Below are 25,980 nucleotides of genomic sequence, written 5' to 3'. Positions count from 1 at the left end.
GGGGGGGGGGGGCTGGCGGGTGGTGGGGTGGGGGATTTGGTGGGCTTTTAAATGTTGAGGTATTTGTTAACAAGGGTTTACGCTTGTGACTGCTTTTATACAAGGTGTCGGTTTCCAAAACAAAACTGGGAAAAGGTCTTTTTTTGGGGGGGGGGGGTAAATTTGTTTGAATGAGAATGTTTTAGTATTTCTCCGTCTTTGATAAAGAAGGAAGCTGGTTTTATTTGATGTGCAGGACTTCCTCATGGAAGTTTAAGAACTTTCGGTTCTCTGCAGAGGCGTTTGGTTTAAAGTTTGGGGACCCGGATCAGCTCACTTGTGAGTTGGGGGTTGTAGGTAGAAGGAGGGAGGGGGGGTCTCTGTTTTGGGGCTTCTAGACCAGGGGTGTCCAATCTTATCCAGAAAGGGCTGGCGTGGGTGCAGTTCCTGATTTAGCCCAGCGCTACGACACCTGATTTAACTATTTAAGTAATCGTGGTCTTCAACGAAAAACCTTGACAAGTAGAATCAGGTGTCTTAGTGCTGGGCCTAAACGAAATACCTGCACCCACATCGGCCCTTTCTCGGATTCTATTGGCCCACCACTGCTCCGGCCCGTTCCCCTGTTAAACCTGCCTGTGCCTTTTGGACCATGCTGGGCGGGCGGGGCTCAGCAGTCGGCCCTGTGTCTTGTAGGGGACCGCGGCTCACGGTGGAGCTCAGCAGTCGGCCCTGTGTCTTGTAGGGGACCGCGGCTCACGGCGCGAGGCTAGCGTCTCAGAGCCCCGGCCGTGAGCTGGGGATTTATCGACGGGCCGGTGCCTCGGACTTAATTGATTGTAATGGAAGATCGCTGTCTTTGGAGGGCGAACGTAGACGCGAAACCGCCGGGTCCTAATTAAGAAAATGTTCCTGTCATCAAACTCGCCAGCCCAAATGAATTATGATTTTGCAACTAATTAGACCTCGCCAGTATTAAACCTGCCCGTGTATCTGATACCCCCAAAAGTGTTTACTTCTGTAATTACCGGGCACTGAATTATTGCACTGAAACCTTAAGGCATGTCGGTACTTAAACAGAATAAAAAGCCTTAACGCACAGAAGACCTCACCCTTCAGTGGTAAAGACAGACAGAGCCCCTTCAGTAGCATTTCCTTTACCTACATTGTCTCACCTGTCTTGTATAACTTCAGGGTTTTCCCCTGGAAGATCGTTAGTTGAGGGGAGGTGCCTGGGTGGGTGGGGGGGTGGGGGGGTGAGCTGTGGTGGCGTGAAGTGGCTAGCCGTGGTGTTCGCACAGTACAGACCACACCTGACCCTGAGAAACCATGACTACAGTGACGGCAGTTTTTTTTTAACAACGGTGCCACCCTGGCCTGTTCTCCTCTTCCCTGGGGAGGTTTATGTACCTGAGGTGCTCGAGAATTCGGGGGAGGCGCTGTGCGTACCGTGGAGGGGAGGGGGGGGTGGTGATTGGGGGGGGGGGGGAGCACCTTGAACTTGTGAAGGAGTCTGAGGCTTTGACTGTCCTGTGTAGCTCGTCTGTTAGATTACTTTTCTGCCACCGATGCCCCAGTGCAAGGCTGCTGTAAAGCCATTTACTGTGGATTACACACGTTCTGGTGCCGTGTCCGGCTGACCCACCACGGTCCTGAACACTTGTTGTTTTCCTAGCAGCTCCGGTTTGAGCCGGATTGGCCGTTGTGTTTGTTCCCCGCTAACTGACCAATCAGAATGCAGCATCAAGTAAAAAAAAAAGAAAAAAAAAAGAAATGTATGAATGAACTTTCCGACCATGGCTCATGTGCAGGGTTGTGGTGGTGTGGTGTGTTGTGTCTTGTCAGTTAAGAGGCCTGCATTGTCATCCTCCTCCTGTCTCTTGTAGATGTTCGCGCCGCCCGTGGCCAATGGGAAGAACAGACCAACGACGCTGGCCAGCAGCCAGTTTGGAGGGCCAGGTAGGCATCCTCTGATTGTGTTTCCCCCCTCTCCCCCCACCCCCCCAACTCAGTATTTTTATCTGCATTTCTGTCTCTTGTAGGTGCTTTACTGTGCTCCCCTTAGTGTAGTGACAGAGCAATTTTTTTCTTTTTTCCTTTTTTTTTTCTTTTAAGTGTGGGGTGGGGTGGGGTGGGGGGGGGCATGGACCTGCCCGCTTGCGCCTGCTTTTGATCGCTTTTACGGTCGCATCAAACGAGCCGACGCCAACGGTTGGCTGGCGCGAGCCCTGGCGCACACGGGGCGTGGTGTAAATGTGCACAATGGCACGACTGTGTTGGGATGCAGCCGATTCCACGCTTGTCTGGCTGAGAGAGTGCCACAGTTGGGAGCGAACCTGCAGCCACCTGGGGAGGGGGGACCAGGGAGGGCTGGGGGTGGGGGGTGGGGGGTGGGGTGGGGGAGTCACTCGAGGCCGTTCCAACGACTGCGCCCCACGTCTCGCCTGCTTTATTACAACGATTTTTTTTTTTTGCCCAGAAAAAAACTTTGATCTTCTCGTTCAGGAAAGCCGGACGTTCCTGGTTTGTTGTTTATCGCCTGCGTGGCTCAGAGCGAAAGGAGAGGCTGTAAAAGTTGGTTGTGAAATTGTTCTGTTGATATCCGCCTGCCACCCCCCACCCACGCATTCATGCACATACATACTCGCACGCACGCGCACGCACACACACACACACACTCACACACTCTCTCACACACGCACACGCACGCACACACTCTCACACACACATACACACACACACACACTCTCTCACACACGCACACGCACACGCACTCTCACGCACACACTCACACACGCACTCTCACACACGCACACGCACACGCACGCGCACGCACACACACACACACACACACATTCACACACACACACGTTCACACACGCGCACACACGCACACGCCACACACACACACACCACACACACACACACACACACACACACACTCACACACACACACACACTCTCTCACACACACGCACACACACACACACACACACACACTCTCTCACACACACACACACACACACACGCACGGCTGGCTTGTTTTCTGTCCTCCGCTCCCTGCATGGTGTTTCTCAGCGTCAGGCCAGAACGCCGGGCCGTCCCGCTGGCTTTGATCATGGCTTTACTCTCCCTGTGCGTACTGAGAGCCCCTGCCCCAAACCCCCCCCAAACCCCCAAACCTTTACTCTCCCTGTGCGTACTGAAAGCCAGGGCAGCCCTCCCCCCGCCCAAACCCCCAACCCCTCCCCCCCCCAAACCCCGACCTCCACCCCCCCCCCCCCCAACTTTTTATGCTTCCAAGATGGTGCAGCGAGCGAGGGCTGGAGACGATTTCAGAGCCTTTGAACATTCTGTATGGGGCTGCGTTGCATCACACTGACTGCAGCTCTGGAATTCTGCTCCCAAAAGGAGGGAGCGGGGGCGGGGGCGGGGGCGCAGGGGGAGGGACCGGGCCAGTTTGGGACTGCAGTCCCCCTCGCTGACGGGGGTTTGACGAGACGAACGCGGCGCTGGTGTCGGTTCCCCCAGGCGTAGACGGGAAATGACGGGGGCGGCCGCTCGCCGTGTCGCAACTTGGCGGGTTTTTATGGAAGCGCTCGCTGTTTTTCTCTGTCAGTCACCGGGGTGGGGGGGTGGGGGGGTTGGGGGGGGGGTGAGCGGGCCTTTGGTTCCCCCCCCCTAAAATACTTTCCAGGCAGCTTGGCGGTCGGCGGATACACGGGACCGTGTGGATGTTTTCGCGGCGGTGCTGTCGCGCGGTCGGGGCCGGCGTGCGAGCTACGCCGTTTTTAAACGCCGCTGTCCGCGCTGTCACCGAGCCGCCGTCCGTAACGCACGGCTACGCACCGCCGGAGCGCCTGGCCCGCGGCTCGGGACCGGTGTTTACGATGCGCAGTGAAGCGCAGCGACGCGTGCGTTCAGTCACTGAACACGGCATCGCGTGGGCCTACGCTCGGCCGGCTCGGGGGAATGTGTGTGCTCAGATACGGGCCGGTTTCCCTGTCTGGGCTACACCTGTCGTTTTCAATATGGGAGGCGGTTACCTGAATATAGTAAAACGTGTGAATGGCTTATTTGGAGTATGTGAATTAAGCTGGGCTGTGATTGGTCTGATGCGACCAATTCAAATTCATGCTGAAACGGTCTTTGGTGTCTGGGGATGCCGTATGGAATGACTTCCTTTGACTCTTTGTCACTGTCCCGAAGTTGGCCTTAAACTGTTGAAGAGGCGTTGGTGCTTTTTTTTTTTTTCACCCTTCTCTTTCCTTTGAGTGAATGACCTTTGACCTTGTAGAGTTTTTCACTGACGTCTCACAAGTGACACGTTCTGCCACAAGTGTAAACAAGTGAATTTCAAGCGTCTGCCTTTTACATTAATTGAGAGAGGTTAAGTCATTCTGGATCCTGGCTTCTGAAAACTGTCCTCTCTCTTACCACAACACAGTACAGTATTTTGCTGGGTTTTTAAATCCCTGCTTGATCACAGTAGCCTGATCTTTCTTTTCTTTTTTGACTCGACATGCTTACTTCCAAAATACTTGTTGCATAGTGCTTGAACTGTATGCTCTACAAAGTACACCATATGGAGAAAAATCAGTTTCTGTTCAATGTGTTCAAAATAGTCGGCCATTGAACGATTTTTTTTAGCGATATGTTTGCTGTGTCATATGTTTATAGCATAAAAACTGTTCTGTTCTGTGCTGTTTCTTTTAATCCATCGTGGCTGACGTAAAAGAGAAACAGGCATCAGCTGTAGCTCAGGCCACTGTGGCTTGCGTTAAAAGTTCCTGTTTGAACCTTAATGTTCGGTCCCTGGTGCGCCCTGGTTATTGTCTTTTGAAGTGTAAACATTGATTTATGCTTTTTACTACTTTTTTTTTTTTTAAACTTGTTTTTCTGCTGTCGGCGTGTGATTTGTGTCTCTTGGAAAGAGCGGATGGCTTTGAATCCTACGCGAGCGTAAACCACTGCGTGTGTGTGTGTGTGATTTTGCTTAAACACTGAAAGGGAGTATTCACAACTTTTCGTCGCATTCAAACTGATCTCCAAAATGGAGGTTGCAGTGGGAGCAGACTCTGTGCCCCCCCCCCCCTCCATTTTCCTCACAGCAAAGCTGCCCCCCCCCCAGAGTGAGAAAATCCACCCCAAAGCGGGAACAAAGGCAGAAAATGGCTTATGGACTTTAAACGATTCCCCCCCTCCCCTAAAGTGCCAAACACTCCTCCCCCAACACGCAGCTCAGCCCCCACCCCCCCCTCCTTCTGCTGACCCTCAGGAAATGGCCTCAAAGGGGCGAAAACAAAGCCCCCCTCCCCTCCTCGCCCCTCGCGGAGAGCTTAGAGCTTGGTCTGCGGGACGGGGTCTTCCAGGCGTCCCCTCCCTCACCTCCGCAGCTGCTGCCGCCCCTCCGTCACCCGCAGGGGGAGGAGGAGGACGCTGGGACAGGCCTGGGAAACGAACCCCTCCCATTACCACCGCCACCACCGCCGTCTTCTATGGCTCTCATCACCTGCTCTTTTCTCACCTTAACACCCCCCCCACCCCCCCCACCCCGCCCCCCTGTTACTTGTGAGGGACCTCTTTCAGGAGAACAATTGGGAAAGCGCGTTCCCCTCTCATGCTGAGAGATTGGGGGGGGGGGGGCTGGAACAGCAGTGAGCAGGTACACACAAGCCCTCTTTAAAAATTCACCTTTTTTTTTTTCTTCTCTTCTTAAACACGAGCTACCGCAGCACTTTGTGATTGGCTGAAGCAGGGTGGAGGGAAAGGTCCTGACAAAGGAGGACGGTTACTCCCCCCCCCGAGATGTGACTGGTGGCTGTGTTATGCCGATATCGGAGACCTTACAGCGCCACAGACAAAGCGTCTAATCTTACTAAACAGCTGGGTGGATCTTATGTGAGCGCACGTTTTTCTGTTTTTTTTTTTTTTTTGTTCCTACTTCTGAACGTCCGTTGTCGCGGGAGCTCCTGTTTCATCCCGAGACCTCAGTCACGTGTTCTTTGGCGTGTAGGAGCGCCGTTTCGCTCTTTACTTTCGCTCTTGAATTTGAATGTAATTGAGTTTCACTTTGTTCCCGACTTCCCTATGGCGCCTTTTTTTTTGCGGTTGGTAAAGGTCAGGAGAGACGAATGGAGACTTCCTGTCTTTATCCTGTGATTTATTTATTTATTTATTTTTGGGCAGCAGGTCTGCTATGGGGTCAACATTAACCTCTCCCCCCCCCCCCCCTCCCGCCAACCCACACTGTTTCATTTACAGAAAGCCTGATAGTGAGATTTCCGTGTGATATGTTTCAAATGGTGTCAGTACAGTAGAGGAAGAGGAGGACTTTCTGCACACTTCTGTGTGTGTGCGTGCGTGCGTGCGTGTGTGCGTGTGTGTGTGTGTGTGTCTGAACTCGGTGAGTCAGCCGCCTCAGCCTCTTGTTTTACAGCTAGGAGATGAAGGACAGGTGAAGCTGACACATACCTGGGTGCTTTGTTCTCAGCGTGCACTTAACTCCCAAACGTCTTTCCGTCTTCCCCTTTTTTAAAATGTATTTTTATATACGTCTCTGTTTGTGCCCCCCAGGGCGATGACTCAGACCGTGACATGCTTTCCCCCTGTCTCCACCTGCGTGTGAGTGTGTGAGTGTGTGAGTGTGTGAGTGTGTGTGTGTGTGTGTGTGTGTGTGTGGTGGTGGTGTGAGTGTGATGTGGTGTGGTTGAGTGTGAGTAGGTAGTGTGAGTGGAGTGAGGAGTGTGAGTGTGATGTGGTGCTGGTGTGAGGTGATTATCGTGTTGTTGTGTGTGTGTTGTGTGTGTGTGTTATGTGTGTGTTGTGTGTGGGGTGTGGTGTGTGTGTTGTTGACGTGTGTGGTGTGTTGTGTGTGTGTGTGTTGTGTGTGTGTGTGTGAGTGTGTGTCTGTGTGTGTGTAACTATAGACCCAAGGGCTGATTCAGACTGTAGGGCTGTTGAGAGGGGTGAGCATGGCGGCGGCAGCGGCAGCAGCAGCGGCTGGGTCCTGGTGTGACTCACGCGCTTGGCAGGCGAACGCCGGGACGCCCACTCCTCCCTGCCTGACCCCCGCCGGGGTGTAACGGCTCTGCCAGGAGGGGGTTCTTCCCTGATCGGCGTCCCGTTCTGATCACCTGAGTAATTACCGCTCGGGAAGACCCGCGAGCCGCGAGCTAACTCAGAACCGCCCCCCCCCTCCCGTCCGCCTCCCTCCATTTCTCCAAGCAGTCGTTTCGCTCCTTGCGAGCAGATTAGTCCGCCGATTCATTTTTTTCTTTTTTTAATGAAACTCCTGACCTTGTTCGTTCGTTCGAGCGCCCTGGTGAAAGATAACCTTTTCCACCCCGGAGGGGGGGGGGAGAGGGGTGCTGTCTCCTCTGCCGGGCCTGCCTGAGTCTTCTCTCTGGACTTTGGGAGAGTTCGGGCTTTTTGGCGTGAGGGCGCTGGGAGGTGATGCTAGGGGGGCTATTTTCGCCTGTTGGCCGGACGCCGTGGTTCTTCATCACTTCTGCGTGTGTGTGCGTGCGCATGTGCTCACGGAGGTGTGACTGCACGCCTCCCGTGCTTTTAAAGACCTGAGTAAGGGGAAGAGGTTAGAGAGAGAGAGAGAGCAGAGCTCTGTGACTCTCTCTCCGTCTTCTGTCTTCCCAGTGAGCAAAAAAGCTGGAATCTGGATGTCTTGGGGGGTTATAACCTTGGTTACGAGACGTTTTCACATAAACAGTCTAGGGCACAGGTGTCGAACTCCAGTCCTGGAGGCCCGCGGTGTCTGCTGGTGTTTTATTTAAGCCGTTGATCGGCCAAGGAGTCCACACACCTCGTTCTCAAGGCTGTAATTGGCAGCTGATTGAAATGAAACCACAAAAGTCCTCAGACACTGCAGTCCCCCTTGGGCTTCAGTTTGACACCCCTGGACGAGGGTAACCCCAGTATAGCCCAGGTCTTAGCTGGATGTAGCCTGGCTACAGACTTTCACTTTTCAGCCGAATTTCGAAGCATTTTCACCTGAAGTCCTACAGGGTGTGTAGCTGACTTTTCCCTGACTGGTCACTGCAAAAATGTTCACTGGGTTAATGCATTCTGGTTCCCTGCCTTTGTAAAAAAATAATAAATAAATAAAACTGTAGGAACTTGATTTTAAAGATGAGGAAATTTCCAAGGAACTGAATATGGAAGACTCATGGAAATAGTTTGAAGAATTTTGTGGTGTCGTATTTTTTATAGCGTTTGTTATCTGTATCGGTGAACGTTGTATCGTGCATGTGGTGATATTACTGGCTGTGGCCCACACAGCCTTTTCGTCAGAGTTTGTGCCCATTCGTCCACATCTCACCCAGAATGTTCCTTTGTCGCTACACATATTTCAGAATGTTTAAATGTTTAATGTTTTTCTTTTTACCGCCATTATGAATGAGCTCATGTGTACTCCCTCATGCTTTTGTTTTTCCTCAGGGATATGTCGCTACACTTCTCTGTTCAGACGTAATCTGTGGAATCATTTCGGGATAACGCACGTCTGAAACGAAACGGTGCAGTTCGTTACCTTTTTACCGCGGTGGGCGTTTGTATTGAAAAGCTTCTCGTTTGTTTTGGGGAACACACGCTAATTTCACATCCTTTTGTGGTTCTCTAAAACTACTTCGGGCTGTTCCAACCACCATACAAAAGTGACGACCGATTGACTCATCTCTTCCTCTCTGTCTGCCGAAGCAAATTACTTATGCAGATCGCATTGTTGCTCATTCTATTTAAAAAAAAGAACCTGTTCTCGATCGCGGGAACTCGTAAGATGGACCCCGCGACCGCTTGGCTGAGATGCGGATGGGATTACTCTTTGTAAGCCAAGCTGGATTTTGTTAAACTGGATGGAATGTGGGTGGGTCTGAGTTTTATATCCGTTTTGGAGTTCTGCTGGCCCAAAAAAAAAAAAAAAAAAACGCACTACCGAGGCTCAGATGGAGTGTACGCCTGTGCGCACGCGTAGATTGGAGACGTCAACATTCCCTTAACGAAGCCGCTCGAATGTTGAATGTCAAGGTCGTGCGCGTATCGCGTGCCGCGGAGAGCGAGGTGGAGTTCCTCGCACCCGGGAGCTTGGGCACGTGACTCCTGGACTTCAAAAAGCAAAAGCTGGGGAAGGAAATGGAGTTCTCTGCGAAACAGATTCACTGCTTTCAGCACTTACGCGCTATACTTGCATATTTCCACCTTAGAAAAAAGTGCATTACGTTTTAAGCCTCAATTCGGGCTTATTCTATCCATTTCTCCTCATGCTTCTCGTTGCCAAACGTATTTTAAAAAATGGAAGCTAGCTAACTTTAGTTAACTCTTGTACCCAAATATTTGTGTACTAATTTCTGTTCTAGGTCCTTGGTTTGTACTAGTTTCTCTGTGGAAGTTCCATAGGTTCTAGATTTATGAATATAAAACCTGTTGTGCTTAAATTTCATGTACCTTTTTTTCCACATTTCACATGCCTTTGGGCCTGCTTTTTGCGTGCATTGATTTATTTTTATTTATTTTTTTTTCATTTGCGTTTTAAATGTCTCGTCATTCCAAGCCAAAAGGAAGTGGAACTGACGTCCAGTCCGCTCCTGATTTGGTTAATCGCCATCAAGTCAATCAGTTCTCAGGAAACTGGTTTGGTGTGAAAGTTCCCTGTGAAATTTGCATTGTTTTGGTCGGGGCAGGAAATGGCTGTGGCTGGGCGGCTCTCTCTGGGGAGTATCCAGGGGGTTGGTTGTCGTGTCAGAAGTCGGCGGTTGAAGCGCCGTCTTTGGTAGGGGGGGAGGGTGAGTGATGCGTACGGTTGACTTGCGTTCCTTGCGTACTCATGTATGCGGTATAGCACTGTGTGATGGGCCAATGGGCATGTAGATCAGTACCGCTGAACACTCTGAAATGGCAACTTTTCTTTCGTTTCAATAACTTAAAAAAAAAATAATATATATATATATATTATATATAATAATCAGTATATTTTTTATTTTTTGTGAGGAATGGCGAATAATGCCTGAGACCTAGGACTAAGCTTGTTACGTGTAGTGTGTTTCTTTGTTCCGTTTTGGCGCTCTACTGTCTTGACTGGGCGCTGTGGTCAGCGCTGACCGCTCTGCACAAAATCCATCATGACAAACCCAGAGCTGGCTGATCCACAGCTTCGGTAACGCGTGCAAAAAGCAGGTCTGAAGGTGAACTGAATCTCAACGTGACGTACCTTGAGATGACATATAACCTGACGTGACGTGACGTAACGCGACGTGCGGAAACGGTCTCCGGACGCAAAGCAGCGGTGCGCGGCGACGGCCGTCCTGTTTTGGGATTTCCCACCAGCCTCTGCTCTCGATTATTCACGTAACCCAGGCATTTATTTGACCTGATATTCGTGATGAAGCTGCAGCTGCATGGATGCGGAGCGAAAACTTTTTTTATTTTTTGCCATTTTTTTTCTCCCATTTTCTCCCCAATTTAGTCGTTATACCGATTCCCCGTGTGTGTCACGGTCCTGGTCGATGCGCTATCCTCTGTCGGTCTGGGCAAGGGTGTAGACTACCACATGCCTCCTCCGATACATGTGGAGTCGCCAGCCGCTTCTTTTCACCTGACAGCGAGGAGTTTCACTGGGAGAGCGTAACGCGTGCGGAGGTTCATGCGATCTCCCCCAGATCCCCTCCCTGCTGAACAGGCACCCCGACCAACCAGTAGGAGTCGCTAATGCAACGATCATTGACCCGCCAACACTGCCAATTGTGGTCGTAGGAACGGCTGACCAAGCCGGAAGTACCGCTGCCGGGGTTTGAACCCGGTACTCTGCGGTGATAGGCGAGCGCTTATACCTCTACACCACCCAGACACCCCTCGAAAACATTTTTAATAATGGGCTGTACCTAAACCATCAGAGATCTATCGGTTAGTCTCCCCGTGTGATAATGGCTCGTGTAAGATGGTAAATGGACTGCATTTATATAGCGCTTTTATCCAAAGCGCTTTACAATTGATGCCTCGCATTCACCAGAGCAGTTAGGGGTTAGGTGTCTTGCTCAGGGACACTTCGACACGCCCAGGGCGGGGATCGAACCGGCAACCCTCCGACTGCCAGACAACCGCTCTTACCTCCTGAGCTATGTCGCCCCAGAATGTGTGTTTTACTACTGCCGGATGCCTGTTTCATTGACTAGGTTTCAGCTGAAGGTAAATGTCACTGAAACATTCGCTGTGTGGGCGGTGAGTTATTAACGCGTGACGATGGATTAACCACTGGCACCCCCTCTCACTGTTATTCATGTTTATATCCGTGGCTGTCCCGGGTCCGTGACACCAAGCTGGCTGGCGACTTTAGGCACCGTCCAATCTCCTTTAACCTCTTACCACAGCCTAAGACCCGATCTCCTTTAACCTCTTACCACAGCCTAAGACCCGATCTCCTTTAACCTCTTACCACAGCCTATGACCCGATCTCCTTTAACCTCTTACCAAAGCCTAAGACCCAATCTCCTTTAACCTCTTACCAAAGCCTAAGACCCAATCTCCTCCTCTTACCAAAGTCTAAGACCCGATCTCCTCCTCTTACCAAAGTCTAAGACCCGATCTCCTCCTCTTACCAAAGCCTAAGACCCAATCTCCTCCTCTTACCAAAGTCTAAGACCCAATCTCCTTTAACCTCTTACCAAAGTCTAAGACCTGATCTCCTCCTCTTACCACAGCCTAAGACCCGATCTCCTCCTCTTACCAAAGCCTAAGACCCGATCTCCTTTAACCTCTTACCAAAGCCTAAGACCTGATCTCCTTTAACCTCTTACCACAGTCTAAGACCCGATCTCCTTTAACCTCTTACCACAGTCTAAGACCCGATCTCCTTTAACCTCTTACCAAAGCCTAAGACCCGATCTCCTTTAACCTCTTACCAAAGCCTAAGACCTGATCTCCTTTAACCTCTTACCACAGTCTAAGACCCGATCTCCTTACCTCTTACCACAGTCTAAGACCGATCTCCTTTAACCTCTTACCAAAGTCTAAGACCCGATCTCCTTTAACCTCTTACCAAAGTCTAAGACCCGATCTCCTTTAACCTCTTACCAAAGTCTAAGAGCCGATCTCCTTTAACCTCTTACCAAAGTCTAAGAGCCGATCTCCTTTAACCTCTTACCAAAGTCTAAGACCCGATCTCCTCCTCTTACCAAAGCCTAAGAGCCGATCTCCTTTAACCTCTTACCACAGCCTAAGACCCGATCTCCTTTAACCTCTTACCAAGCCTAAGCCCCGATCTCCTTTAACCTCTTACCAAAGTCTAAGACCCGATCTCCTTTAACCTCTTACCAAAGTCTAAGACCCGATCTCCTCCTCTTACCAAAGTCTAAGACCTGATCTCCTTTAACCTCTTACCAAAGTCTAAGACCCGATCTCCTTTAACCTCTTACCACAGCCTAAGACCTGATCTCATAGATGCAGTTGTTCGCTTCTAAAACCAGTGACCATGTTCTTTTAACGTCCGTTGATGTTGGCTTGAACTTCTAAAAGTGACAGTTTTTTTTTTATTTTTTAAATGTTTGTACCCGATTGGCTAATGTGGTTTGTGTATCGTTACATCGAGTGACCAAGCGTTTGGGGGGTGGGGGGGAGGTCCAACTGCCAGGAAAAGGCGACAGCGTGACCGCAGTTGGTTGCGGTTCATTTCAAAATTCTCAGTCGCCTTCCATTGGAGACAATAGAGGCGACAGCAATGACCACGTCCTGGCTAGGCGGATGCTCAGAAATCTCTGATGAAGGTCTGGTTTATTCTGAGCTGCTCAGTGCGTTTGGAGCTTCTCTTTGCACTAAAGCCAAAGATACACGCAGGGAATAAACTGTTTTGATAAGTCTTCCTTGTAAATTTACAGGGCTCCACACCTAACTTTTTTTTTCTTCCATAGATCAGATTCCGAGGAGCACACTGATGCATCCCAAATAGTAGATGTGCACCTGAATTATTTTCCCTGTAGGCACACATCAATTTTTACGGGCCGGTGCTCCTAAAATGGGAGCGCTGTAGAGCCCTGGTTTTATTTTAAGATATTTGCTGAACTCGTTGCCGTGATGTTTTGCTGAACTCGGCCATTCGAAACGTTTCTGTGGAAATTTCTTGGTCAGCGAGGCCGCCCATTGTTGAGGTGTGGCTCTTACCTCCGCTCCACTCCAGATGGCCCTGGGTACTACGGAAACTGTACAGGCGGTCTGACGTTTCCAGCGAACACAAAGATTCTTGTGTTGCGGTCAGAATTTGGGTAAAATTGAATTTCACAGCATTCACCAGATTTCACGGGGGTGGGGGGGCGGGCTTTTCACGGTCTGTGTTACATTCCCCCCAAACCCCCCCCTCCCCACCTCCGCGAATCGGGCGGGGCCTTATGTATTCTACAGCAACCGTCTACTCATCATATTAGATGTGTTTTAATTAGGAATGTAAATTGAAAATCCTTATGAATATGTATGTGGAAAAAGTAATTAATATGCACAATTAAATGTCACTGTCCTCTTTTCTCTCCCCCCCCCCCCACACACTTTATTTCTCTCGGTGTTGTGTTTTTCCGCAGCCTATATTGGCCAATTTGATTTGTGGAAGTTTGCCTGTCCCTCTTCTGCCCTACCTACATTGTCCCTCTTCCCCACCCTTACTCGGATAGCTGATGACTGCCATCCTGGGTGCTCACTACCTGCACGTTTCCTGGGTGTCTAGTTCAGGCAGAACTCTGTGGTATCTGCTGCTATTGGAGCAGCTCTCCGCTCGCCTCGCTTCTTAATTGCCTCTGAGTTAATCACTCCGCACAAGTGTGGTAAACAATGTAGTCAGGGCATTAATTTCCTTTCAAAGGGCTGTGCATGTCTAATGCCACACCGATCTGAATGCGAAATGCATTAAAAAAAAATGCTTTTTTTTTTTTGTCGTCAAAACGGCCAGTTATGAAATGAGTCGAGCTTAAACCCTAATTGAATCTATTGGCAAGGATCTTGGAAATGGCTACAAGGCCGTATATTTTTGTGTATTTTTTTACCGACGATGCCTTATTAGCATTTGGAACCGATTCGGGCTAGCCGCGGTACGCTGCCAGTGCAATGGCCGTGTTTCTGTGGCTTGTGCTCAAAGTCCCAAAGGCGGGAGAGGTAAAAAAAAAAAAAAAAGACGTCAGTCACTCGTCCATAGCCGCCATATTTTTTTGGCGCATTTCGTCGCGGTTTCGGCTCCGGGGGCGGACGCGAGCCTCTCGGCCGCCTGGCGACTTGGCGACGGTGGCTTTCGCGGAGAGGTGGGCGCCGGCGGTCGGAGAAACGGCGGCTGGCGTTCTCTCTCTACCGCGGCACGGCGAGCCGGCACCAGCTCCATAGATCACCGCTGTCACGGCGTATGTAGGAGCACGCACCGCTCTGTTACTCTCATCACTCATCCCCCCCCCCCCCCCCATCTCCCCCCACCCCCCCCATATCCCCACAGTTGCTGATCTTGCTGAGCTCCCCCCCCCTCCTCCTCCTCCCTCTTTTTTTAATTAGACAACAAAATCAAAGGCAAATATGAATATTCATAAGGTAGCCACATTAATATGCACAATTATGCAAATCAGTATGCAATTAAGCCTCTTCTCTCCAGAGAGTGACGGCAGTGCTAAAACAAGACGGGGAGGGGGGGAGAGGGGTTATTAGAAATTTCTGCTTCGCCGATCTTTAAAATGTTTTTTCCTCTCTTTTTCTGGCAATCTCTCCACGCGCGAGGAGCTAGAGACCCCAACGCACGGGGTTGAGTTTGCGTACAGAACGCACGGGGTTGAGTTTGCGTACAGAACGCACGGGGTTGAGTTTGCGTACAGAACGCACGGGGTTGAGTTTGGGTACGGAACGCACGGGTTTGAGTTTGCGTACGGAACGCGCGGGTTTGAGTTTGCGTACGGAACGCGCGGGGTTGAGTTTGCGTACGGAACGCACGGGGTTGAGTTTGCTTACGGAACGCACGGGTTCGAGTTTGCGTACGGAACGCACGGGGTTGAGTTTGCGTACGAACGCACGGGTTGAGTTTGCGTACGGAACGCGCGGGGTTGAGTTTGCGTACGGAACGCACGGGGTTGAGTTTGCTTACGGAACGCACGGGTTCGAGTTTGCGTACGGAACGCACGGGGTTGAGTTTGCGTACGGAACGCACGGGGTTGAGTTTGCGTACGGAACGCACGGGGTTGAGTTTGCGTACGGAACGCACGGGGTTGAGTTTGCGCACGGAACGCGCGGGTTTGAGTTTGCGTACGGAACGCGCGGGTTGAGTTTGCGTACGGAACGCGCGGGTTGAGTTTGCGTACGGAACGCTCGGGTTTGAGTTTGCGTAGAGAACGCGCGGGGTTGAGTTTGCGTACGGAACGCGCGGGGTTGAGTTTGCGTACGGAACGCGCGGGGTTGAGTTTGCGTACGGAACGCACACACATGTGCGTGAGCACAGGCCTAAATGCGCACGCGCTTGTGGGGGGGACGACTGCGCTGCTCTCGACGCAGTCGAGGGGGTAGAAACGGAACCAGGAACGGAAGAGAGGAGAGGGGGGAAACGGTCACACCCTGTCACTCTGCTTTTCGGCTCGCCCCCTCCCTGCGCTCCCTGTCCTCAGGACCTCCGTGTCGGTGCACACGCGTGTGTGTGTGTGTGTGGGGAAAGCGTGTACACAGTGAAGACCGGCACGTCGTCACGGCTGCAGAAGTTCCTTTTTTAAACTCAGACCAATGCGATGTAAAACAGTGCTGCAGTGCTACGCTCAACTTTTTCTTTTTCTCCCCCCCCCCCACCCCTTTTTTTTGTCTGCTCAGCAAAGCACAACACCCCCTGATAGCTACCTTGAGAAAGGCATCTCGTCCCATCTCCCCCTGCAAAACAACTGCCTTTCTTGCTCATTAGCCGTCGCCTTTACGGCTTTTATGGTATCCGTGCGAATGATGGATGGGCGTAATGCGAAATGGAAATGATGACTTTGATGTGTGGAAGCCTCTTTGCAAAATGGACCCTTTTTTTTTTCTCTTCTCTCTGAGAAGGATCGATGTTTTTAAAAAACAAAAAAGAAAATAAAAGCGCAGCGAACATAAGGTTGCTGAAATTGATATGCGCCCTTGCTCCCGGGCTGCGGTTTCGCGCGCCTCGTGTGGGTCGTGTTACTGTGAACCCGCTCTGCCTCGGGCACGGTCTGCAGCCCGGCCTCCGGCTGCCCGCCGCTGGGCGCGGCCCGTTCAGCGCCGGCCTGGGCGGTAAAGCGGGCATGAATGGGGCGTGGGCGGGGCCTTTGGAGTGTCTGTTGTTGCTATGCCGACCTCGCCTATCATCTGCATATCTGTTAGAATGTTTACTCCTCTTTCGCTCCTGTCCCGCTCCTGTCCCGCTCCTGTCCCTCTCCTGTCCCTCTCCTGTCCCTCTCCTGTCCCGCTCCTGTCCCTCTCCTGTCCCTCTCCTGTCCCGCTCCTGTCCCGCTCCTGTCCCTCTCCTGTCCCTCTCCTGTCCCGCTCCTGTCCCTCTCCTGTCCCGCTCCTGTCCCGCTCCTGTCCCGCTCCTGTCCCGCTCCTGTCCCTCTCCTGTCCCATTCCTGTCCCTCTCCTGTCCCGTGCCTGTCCCTCTCCTGTCCCGCTCCTGTCCCGCTCCTGTCCCTCTCCTGTCCCATTCCTGTCCCTCTCCTGTCCCTCTCCTGTCCCGCTCCTGTCCCACTCCTGTCCCATTCCTGTCTGTCCCGCTCCTGTCCCGCTCCTGTCCCGCTCCTGTCCCGTTTTAGCGCTCGCATCTTTGCAGTTTCTTGGGTCTGACGGCGGGTCTCGTCGCCTCTGTTCCAGGTTTGGAGGAGCGTAGCGGGACCGGATCGTGGGGCCCCGGAGAGCAGAACAGCCCCTCCTCCTTCAATCAGGCACGGGTACGAGCTCCGCCCCGTCCGGCCACCGCCGAGCCGCTCCCGGGCGGGCCGCTGCCTGCGCTGCACTGCGGCCCGCACTGGTGCATTCAGCCTACAGTCCGAATGCTGTGTGCCTCTGACGGAGGGACACACAGGGGTTAATGACGAAAACTGTGACCTTGGCTTATGGATGGGCGATGTATCGAGATGATGATGATTGAATGCAGTAACGGCCGTGGCCACCGTGTGGTGTAGTGCCATTTTTGTAGTCTTTTTCTCTTTAATTGACCCCCGATGCAGTTGTAAAGGAAAAACATCACCACTGTTATCTGTTGGGTGACCATAAGACAGCCAATCAGCTGCAAGGACTAGCTGACAGGACACATCACATGACCACATGGACGCTGTACGTCCTTGGTGCTGATTGGCTTATCTCATCAACATCCAGTATATAACAGCTCTTATTTTCAGTTCGTTTTCTTTTTTTTCTTTTTTTTCCCTTCTCCTGAAGCATTTCACGTAGCCTTTTTAGTTTGGTTGTTTACTAACTGCTTCAGGTATAATTATGAAGAACAAGACGAAATGTAATGCAGCATATGGTGGCTACGACCGTTATTGAATTCGCTAATTATCTTGGCGATGCATCGCCCATCCCTACCTCGGCTACTGTCGTACACTTTCACATTACACAACATATGGGATGGACACCATGGAATGGCCGAGGCCAGGGGTGCATAGCAAGGGCCAATTCGTTTCAGGAGGGCGGCAGAAAATCCTGAAACGGATCCTTTATGCTCGGCCAAGGGTGCACAACTCTGGTAATGGAGGACTAGTCTGTGTGCCAGTTTTTATTCTGACCAATTGCCTTAGTTTTAGTTTACTGACAGCTCTGTAAACTACTTGTTCCCTCCTGTGCTTGAGCGCAGCAAAAACTGTAGGTCTGAGGCTGTAGCTGGTGCTTATACAAAATGTAAGATCAAGGTATGATTGAGGTAATTAAAATCATACCTTGATCCAACATTTGTACGAGCACTGAGGTATATAAATAACTAAGATAATTGGTTGGAACAATAAACCTGCATGCAGACCTACCCCTGAGCGTTGTGCTCGGTTGTGCACCACCGGCTGAGCACAGAGCCATCATGGGTAACGTAGTTTTAAAGTGGTGGGTGTGTTTGCCGTTGTGTGATGGCGGGGCTGAGCCGAAAGCTCTGTGGGAGTGCGTTGTGTCGCGTGGCTCCTCATCTCTCCCCTCTCCCTCCGCAGGGCTACGGGGAGGGCTCCCACTACAGCGAGCACCAGGAGCTGGCCTCTTCCCCCTTCCTCACCTCAGGGATTGTCGGTAAGCTGCGGCCACTTCCATTAAAACATGGAAGCCGGTCAGGTGAAAGGATGAGATTTTGGTGGGTTTCAGAGTTGTGTAAAAGTCGCGGTGGGCTGGAGAGAGATAGTTAGGTTACAGAGAGAGAGAGAGAGAATGTTGGGTCATTGATAGAGAGAGAGTGTCAGGTCATTGAGGGAGAGATAGTGTTGGGTTAAAGCCATGGCTGGCTGGAGTGGGAGAGAGAGTTGGGTTATAGAGAGTGAGTGTTGGGTTATAGAGAGAGACAGTTGGGTTATAGAGAGTGAGTGTTGGGTTATAGCCATGGCTGGCTGGAGTGGGAGAGAGAGTTGGGTTATAGAGAGACAGTTGGGTTATAGAGGGCGAGTGTTGGGTTATAGCCGTGGCTGGCTGGAGTGGGAGAGACAGTTGGGTTATAGAGGGCGAGTGTTGGGTTTTAGCCATGGCTGGCTGGAGTGGGAGAGACAGTTGGGTTATAGAGAGTGAGTGTTGGGTTATAGAGAGAGACAGTTGGGTTATAGAGGGCGAGTGCTGGGTTAAAGCCATGGCTGGCTGGAGTGGGAGAGAGAGTTGGGTTATAGAGAGAGAGACAGTTGGGTTATAGAGAGTGAGTGTTGGGTTATAGAGAGAGACAGTTGGGTTATAGAGGGCGAGTGTTGGGTTATAGAGAGAGACAGTTGGGTTATAGAGGGCGAGTGCTGGGTTAAAGCCATGGCTGGCTGGAGTGGGAGAGAGAGTTGGGTTATAGAGAGTGAGTGTTGGGTTATAGAGAGAGACAGTTGGGTTATAGAGGGCGAGTGTTGGGTTATAGAGAGAGACAGTTGGGTTATAGAGGGCGAGTGCTGGGTTAAAGCCATGGCTGGCTGGAGTGGGAGAGAGAGTTGGGTTATAGAGAGTGAGTGTTGGGTTATAGAGAGAGACAGAGTTGGGTTATAGAGGGCGAGTGCTGGGTTAAAGCCATGGCTGGCTGGAGTGGGGGGAGAGTTGAGAGTTGGGTTATAGAGAGTGAGAGTTGGGTTATAGAGAGATGCAGTTGGGTTATAGAGGGCGAGTGCTGGGTTAGAGAGAGATACAGTTGGGTTATAGAGGGCGAGTGTTGGGTTATAGAGAGAGACAGCTGGGTTATAGAGGGCGAGTGTTGGGTTATAGCCATGGCTGGCTGGAGTGGGAGAGAGCACGCCAGGAGCTCCTGAGGCTCAGCAGCCCGTGATATTGGGAGGGGGAGGGAGGTTAAGGGCACTCGAGCACAAACTCTCCCTGGGGGGGGACGGCTCTGGCCTGCAGCTTCCACCCAGCTCAGCAGGCTGGGGTGGGGGGGGGCACTTTAATTACCTCTGTGCCATTTATAATGTGGCAATTTGTCATTGATTTCCTCTCACTCCATAAATGTAACACATACAATAGGCAGAACTCCATATGCTCGCTCTACTTAACCCAACTGGATGAAATGCGGGGGGAACAAGACGTTTAGAAATTAATCAAAAATTCAATGTGTCAGATTCCTCTCGAGCTGCCACAGCGGCCCCGTGGCGAAGGTTATAAATGCCCCTTATTAAAGCGCAAAGGCGGTCTGCCGAAGTGCAAACCTCCGTCAGCTCGCTGCCGCGGACGACGCCTGCTCCCAGACCCTGGGTGTGAAAATCAGTCGGTGTTCATCACCGTTCACCGTTGCCTCTGAGCAAACCGGACTTTGTGGAATTGTTCGTTTTAATGAAACAAATCCAGTCCAGTTTTGAGCGGTGGTTATTGTGCTTCTGTCATCCGCATTTGTGGTTTTCTTGCTGTTATCGGTGGAATGGACAGTTGATAGTAGTTTCACTGGCGACCGCCTGACCGCGTTATTTTTATTTCTTTTGTAGGTAAAAATGAAAGGGTACCTTACTCCTCCTTTGGGACTCAGGTAAGGGCAGAGACCACTTCTTTCAGTCCCTTTGATGTGCTGGCCACACGTCACACGCTATACATTACAGGCTACATGTATGCCCTTTTATTTTTAGCTGAATGTATTTTTTTGGTTGATAATCCCCCTTGTTTGACCCCGCCCTGCTCTGTTTGTTCCCGCCCACCCCCCAGCCGGGTTTCCTGCCCAGCGACATGGCGATGCCCAGCCCCGACGCCATGTCCCCCTCCGGCCTCAAGTCCGGCTCGCAGTTCTACTCCTCGTATCCCGGCAACCCCCGCCGGCGGCCCTCGGAGGGGAACGTGGGTAAGCGTCCTTCGGGGGGGGGGGTGTCACGCTCGCTGGCTGTACGGGGGAGGGTGTTTTTCGTAGAGATTCCCGAGCGTCCGGCCTGTAGTGGCTACAGCTCGAGTCCGTGGTGAGTTCACAAATCTGACCCCCCCCCCCATAGCAAAGCGCAGTTAGCTCTGACGTGTCCCAGGGAGGGAGGTATTTGATTGGCTGGTTGTTCCCAGCTGGAGCATGCACTAGTGCAGTGGTCCTCCATCCTGGTCCTTCAGAGCCGCACGGTCTGCTGCTTTTTTTTCCTTTTGTCCTTGATCAGCAACCCGTTTTAGACCCAAACAAATGGGTGATGTGGTTTAACGGTGTCATCGACTGCTGTACATGATCAGCCATTGTGCTACTTGAGTGTTGAGTGACATCAAACGGCAGCAGGCCCTATGGCTCTCCAGCACCAGGACTGAGCACCACTGCCCTACTGACTCCTCTGACTGAGCACCACTGCCCTACTGACTCCTCTGACTGAGCACCACTGCCCTACTGACTCCTCTGACTGAGCACCACTGCCCTACTGACTCCTCTGACTGAGCACCACTGCCCTACTGACTCCTCTGACTGAGCACCACTGCCCTACTGACTCCTCTGACTGAGCACCACTGCCCTACTGACTCCTGACTGAGGACCACTGCCCTAATGACTCCTCTGACTGAGCACCACTGCCCTACTGACTCCTGACTGAGGACCACTGCCCTACTGACTCCTCTGACTGAGGACCACTGCCCTACTGACTCCTCTGACTGAGCACCACTGCCCTACTGACTCCTGACTGAGCACCACTGCCCTACTGACTCCTCTGACTGAGCACCACTGCCCTACTGACTCCTGACTGAGCACCACTGCCCTACTGACTCCTCTGACTGAGCACCACTGCCCTACTGACTCCTGACTGAGGACCACTGCCCTAGTGACTCCTCTGACTGAGGACCACTACCCCAGTGACTCCTCTGACTGAGCACCACTGCCCTACTGACTCCTCTGACTGAGCACCACTGCCCTACTGACTCCTCTGACTGAGGACCACTGCCCTACTGACTCCTCTGACTGAGCACCACTGCCCTACTGACTCCTCTGACTGAGCACCACTGCCCTACTGACTCCTGACTGAGCACCACTGCCCTACTGACTCCTCTGCAGAGGTGGAAATCCAGGGGTCAGAAAGTGAAAGTCCTGCCATGTGTCTCATCCACCCAGGAACTCAGCCCAGCTGATTTCACTGATTAGCTCTGCCTCCTGGCTGAGGGATTGTGCTAATTAGCAAATCCAGGTGATTGGAACGGAATACTGGGGAGGCCTTTTTTTTTTTTTTTACTTTCTGAGCCTGGATGTTCCACCCCTGCTCCTGTGGCCAGTCAGACTCCTGCAGCCAGCCAGCCAGCGCGAGGCAGCCTGAGGGGCAGCTGTGTTAGCGTTCGCTGGCATGACTGTGTCTCCTCCACGGCCAGCAGACTGCAGAACGGTGTGATGTCTGGCTGTGTGTGTTCCAGAGGGGCATGTGTGTGGCATGGGTCTACAGACACAAACCTGCCGTCCAAATTCAGAGAAGAAGAATTGCGGATAAAATTTAGAGAAAAAAAAAGAATGGAATTTAACAGAGCTGAGGATTATTATTTGAAGGATGCTGTGTAACGTAGCGGTGTGATTTGTAGGGGAATTTGTCGAGCTAACTGGCTTTAAATGTAAAGGCAGTACTTTGAAAGTTTGTCTTACTAAAAACACAATGAACACTCCTGCTGTTAATCTCCAAAAATAAAACTTGAGCTTCACACTGGTTGTGTTGACATGCTTCTCAGAGTTGAGGGACGCTACAGTGCAGTTAATTTTGGGCGCACTCTAATGTCACCTTTTTAAAACAAAAATAAAAATAAGACTTCAAACGTGATGATGGGTGGTATTATGAATTCACATACTTGAAAAGTATGTTGCCACATTGCAAGCTTCCAGAAAATGATATTCTAATGGACGTTATATATATTTTTTTCTCCTAACAGAAACCCAGCCAAAAAAGATCCGGAAAGTTCCTCCTGGCCTGCCCTCCTCTGTGAGTGCCCCGCTCTCCTTAACCACCATTTTAGCTTCTTAGCTCTCCAGCATGGCAAGATGACGCTCGTACCCAGCTTCCACCATTTCTGACTGTAGAGCCCTGACTAGTACAGCATGACTGCCGTGCTGTTTGGCTGTGAAACCCCGTGGATGTGCGCGCGACCAGGTCAAACCAGCCTTATGTTTGGGTGTGTTGCAAAAGGGAAAACTAGTTGATGCTCAGTTGCTCTCCCGAAGCGATATACAGCACATCAGTTGATTTTGTTTTTTTTTATTGGTTCACTGATTCACTGATGGGTGGAGCTACCGTGAGCTGTCAATCATTGACTGGCTTTAGCCAACGAAAAGGTTTTTTGTGTCACGGCAAAACAGCGATTGGTTCACATCAGAGTTAGTGATAGCATATGCTAGCACTCCTCATTTGTTTTTTTTTCAGCTTCATGAAGCCTCTTGACTCTATATCTAGATGCGTTCATAGACTGGTTTCTCTGTGCAGTTGTGGTTCGCGTGTTGATGGACCAGGTTCTGTGTGGTTGTGCTTCGCATGTTGCTGTGCTGTTGTGGTACGAGTGTTGATGGACTGGATTCTCTGTGTGGCTGTGGTACACGTGTTTATGGACCGGGTTCTCTGTGCGGTTGTGGTACGCGTGTTGATGGACCAGGTTCTCTGTGTGGTTGTGGTTCGCGTGACCGTGTCCTCCTGCCTCTTGGTCCCGGGTCTCTCTCCCCCCCGTGTGTGACCCAGTTGTGCGCGCTGTGGCCCCAGACTGCTGTCTGTGTCTGAGACCAGATTAAGAGCAGCTAACGCCCCAGCGCTCTTCCTCCTCTGCCTCTTTAGCCAGAGAACTGGGCTTTAACCTCTTCCTGCAAATCCCCCTTCCCATCATCCCTCCATCTCACGCTCTCTCTCTCTCTCTCTCTCTCTCTCCCCCCTCACTCTCTCTCTGTCTCTCCCCTCTCCCCTCACTCTCTCTCTCTCTCTTCCCTCTCTCTCCCGTCACTCTTTCTCTCTCTTCTCCTTTCTCTCGATCTCTCCCCCTCCCTCTCTCTCTCCCCCCTCACTCTCTCTCTGTCTCTCCCTCTCCCCTCACTCTCTCTCTGTCTCTCTCCCCTCTCTCTCTCTCCCCCCTCACTCTTTCTCTCTCACTCTCTCTCTCCCCTTTCTCTCGACCACTTCCCCCCATCTCTCTCTTTCTCCTTCTCTCTCCCCCTCTCACTCTCTCTCCCCCCCTCCTCTCTCACTCACTCTCACACACAGCTTGGCTCCTCTAATCTGCACAGTTATACCTGTGCATGGAGGCTGGCGATGCCTCAGGAAATCCCTGGGCTAATATTCCGGATATTCTCCGGCTGTAGCCCTGTAACGGGCCGCGCGTCGCGCAGCGTCTTCTTCGCAAGCCGACCTCCCGCTGATTTTTTTAGATTGGAACCACGGCAACAGCCTTCATTCCACACAAAAAAATAAAATAAAATAAAATGAAGATAAAATAAACTACCCAGTACTTCTAGTTCTCTGACTGGGGTCACATCGTTCTGTCTGACCGAAGGCGTGTAAATGTTTCCTTCAGCTGTGGCTTCGGTGTGCGCCTCTCGCCGCGCTCCCTCCAGGTCCGCTGCAGTTTCCGCTCCCGCGCGCCGAACAGAAACCTGGAGAACGCCTAGCCCCCGTAGCGCCTGCTCGCTGTGGTAAAATGGAGACTTCTAGAGCACGGGCGCCTAAAACAGTCTGTCCTCCACCCCCCCCCCCCTTTTAGATATTGGCTTTGGACCTCTCCCCCCTTCCTGTGTGCTACACGTAGGCTTCTGCCATCTTCTCCTTTTCATTCGCCACCTTTTTTTCTGTTGCTCATTTCTTTCTCCTCCATCTCTGTTAGGTCAGTCCCTCTATTTTTCTTCGCCCCCCCCTTCCCCCCTCCCCCTCATTGAAACCTCTCTCACCCTGCTTCCCCCCTCCTCCTCCTCCCCTCCTCCCCTCCCTCCCTCCCTCCCTCCTCCTCTGTTCTCCCCATCCCCCTCTCCTAAGCCCAGCTGCCTGTGGAGTTGGACGGGGTCCAGGAGCGGGCAGATGGCTCTGTAATTAGAAGTGCATCTCTCCATTCCCTTCCCGCTTCTCCCTGTTAAATCACATTACAGGGAAAAAGTCAGCGGCGGATTTGCATTCTCTCGCGCTGTTTATGATTCCGTCTCCCCGTACGCGGGGGAGGGGTGGGGGGCGGTTGGATTTGGGGGGGGTGGGGGGGTGGGGGTCTGGTCTGCACGCAGCCCCGTGCCCCTGGGTCAGGGGTGTTTCGACGCCCCCGCCACACTGAAGTGCGCAAAAGGGCCTCTGCGGTCCGGTCCGTTAGCCTTGGGGTTCACACCCCAATCAGAGCAGGGTTGCGCCGGCTAGCCACGCCTCCTGCAATACCAAACGCCTCCAGCAGTGGCGCTCCCGAGCCCGTCCTGCCCCGACCGACAATGCTACTTTGATTTTAGCGATTTAGGGAAACGCTGCCCCCTCTGGATTCTCCGAGGGGGGCTTCGCGGCGCCTTGGCGCATTTTGGGTTCGGTTGGCGGGGACGCCGTCCTGTTTCCTGGTTTTTCCGGTCCGATCGGGGGAAATGGATTCTTTCCGAGGTTTCGGGCCGGAGGGCAGGGGGCTCGTCTCTTTGGCCGCGCGCGCAGGGAATGCGACAGCTGATACCCGCGGAGAATGTGGGGCATGGGAGCCGAGCGGCGCTGGGCCCGGCCGAAGCGCTTGGGGTCAGGTAATCGCCGTTTCCTGATTAATCAGGGGGAGATGAGGACAGATCGCTGGCCCCTCGCCGGAACCCGGGGGGAGGGGGGGGGTTTGAGCGCTTCTGCCCGTGGGGGGGTCACCGCCGAGTGAGGGGCCCGAGGTGCGTTTCGATTGGCTCGGGGGGGTGGGGGGGGAGGAGGAAGCGCGTGCTGGGCGACGGGGATTGTGACAGCGGCGTGCTCCCAGCGTGGCGTGACCGCCGCTCGCCTCTCCCGCGCACGCTGGGCCTTGAGCCGCTCCCGCTGCGAGCGCCACCACAGAGCAAGAGCGCTTCAGCGCTAGCGTACGCTAGAGAAGCACCACAGAGCAAGAGCGCTGTAGCGCTAGCGTATGCTAGAGAAGCACCACAGAGCAAGAGCGCTGTAGCGCTAGCGTACGCTAGAGAAGCACCACAGAGCAAGAGCGCTGTAGCGCTAGCGTACGCTAGAGAAGCACCACAGAGCAAGAGCGCTGTAGCGTTAGCGTACGCTAGAGAAGCACCACAGAGCAAGAGCGCTGTAGCGCTAGCGTACGCTAGAGAAGCACCACAGAGCAAGAGCGCTGTAGCGCTAGCGTACGCTAGAGAAGCACCACAGAGCAAGAGCGCTGTAGCGCTAGCGTACGCTAGAGAAGCACCACAGAGCAAGAGCGCTGTAGCGCTAGCGTACGCTAGAGAAGCACCACAGAGCAAGAGCGCTGTGAGCGCTAGCGTACGCTAGAGAAGCACCACAGAGCAAGAGCGCT

The 25,980-nt window shown here is 52.3% G+C and overlaps 1 protein-coding gene across 10 annotated transcripts in view; it reads left to right on the top strand.

Moving 5' to 3' along the window:
* tcf3b (transcription factor 3b) overlaps positions 1 to 25,980 on the top strand; it is a 52,267-nt gene that overhangs the window by 14,029 nt on the left and 12,258 nt on the right. For all 10 annotated transcript variants that reach the window (XM_064330297.1, XM_064330299.1, XM_064330296.1 and 7 more), the window contains exons 3-8: positions 1,866 to 1,938; positions 16,798 to 16,874; positions 18,120 to 18,195; positions 20,055 to 20,095; positions 20,269 to 20,401; positions 22,426 to 22,475. In XM_064330297.1, the coding sequence (XP_064186367.1) occupies positions 1,866 to 1,938; positions 16,798 to 16,874; positions 18,120 to 18,195; positions 20,055 to 20,095; positions 20,269 to 20,401; positions 22,426 to 22,475 (450 nt within the window). The remainder of the gene's footprint in view (positions 1 to 1,865; positions 1,939 to 16,797; positions 16,875 to 18,119; positions 18,196 to 20,054; positions 20,096 to 20,268; positions 20,402 to 22,425; positions 22,476 to 25,980) is intronic.

The sequence above is a fragment of the Anguilla rostrata genome, chromosome 4 (assembly GCF_018555375.3).
Source record: "Anguilla rostrata isolate EN2019 chromosome 4, ASM1855537v3, whole genome shotgun sequence".
NCBI lineage: Eukaryota > Metazoa > Chordata > Actinopteri > Anguilliformes > Anguillidae > Anguilla > Anguilla rostrata.
The sequence above is the reverse complement of the archived record's forward strand: the minus strand, read 5'-3'. Positions and strand labels throughout refer to the sequence as shown.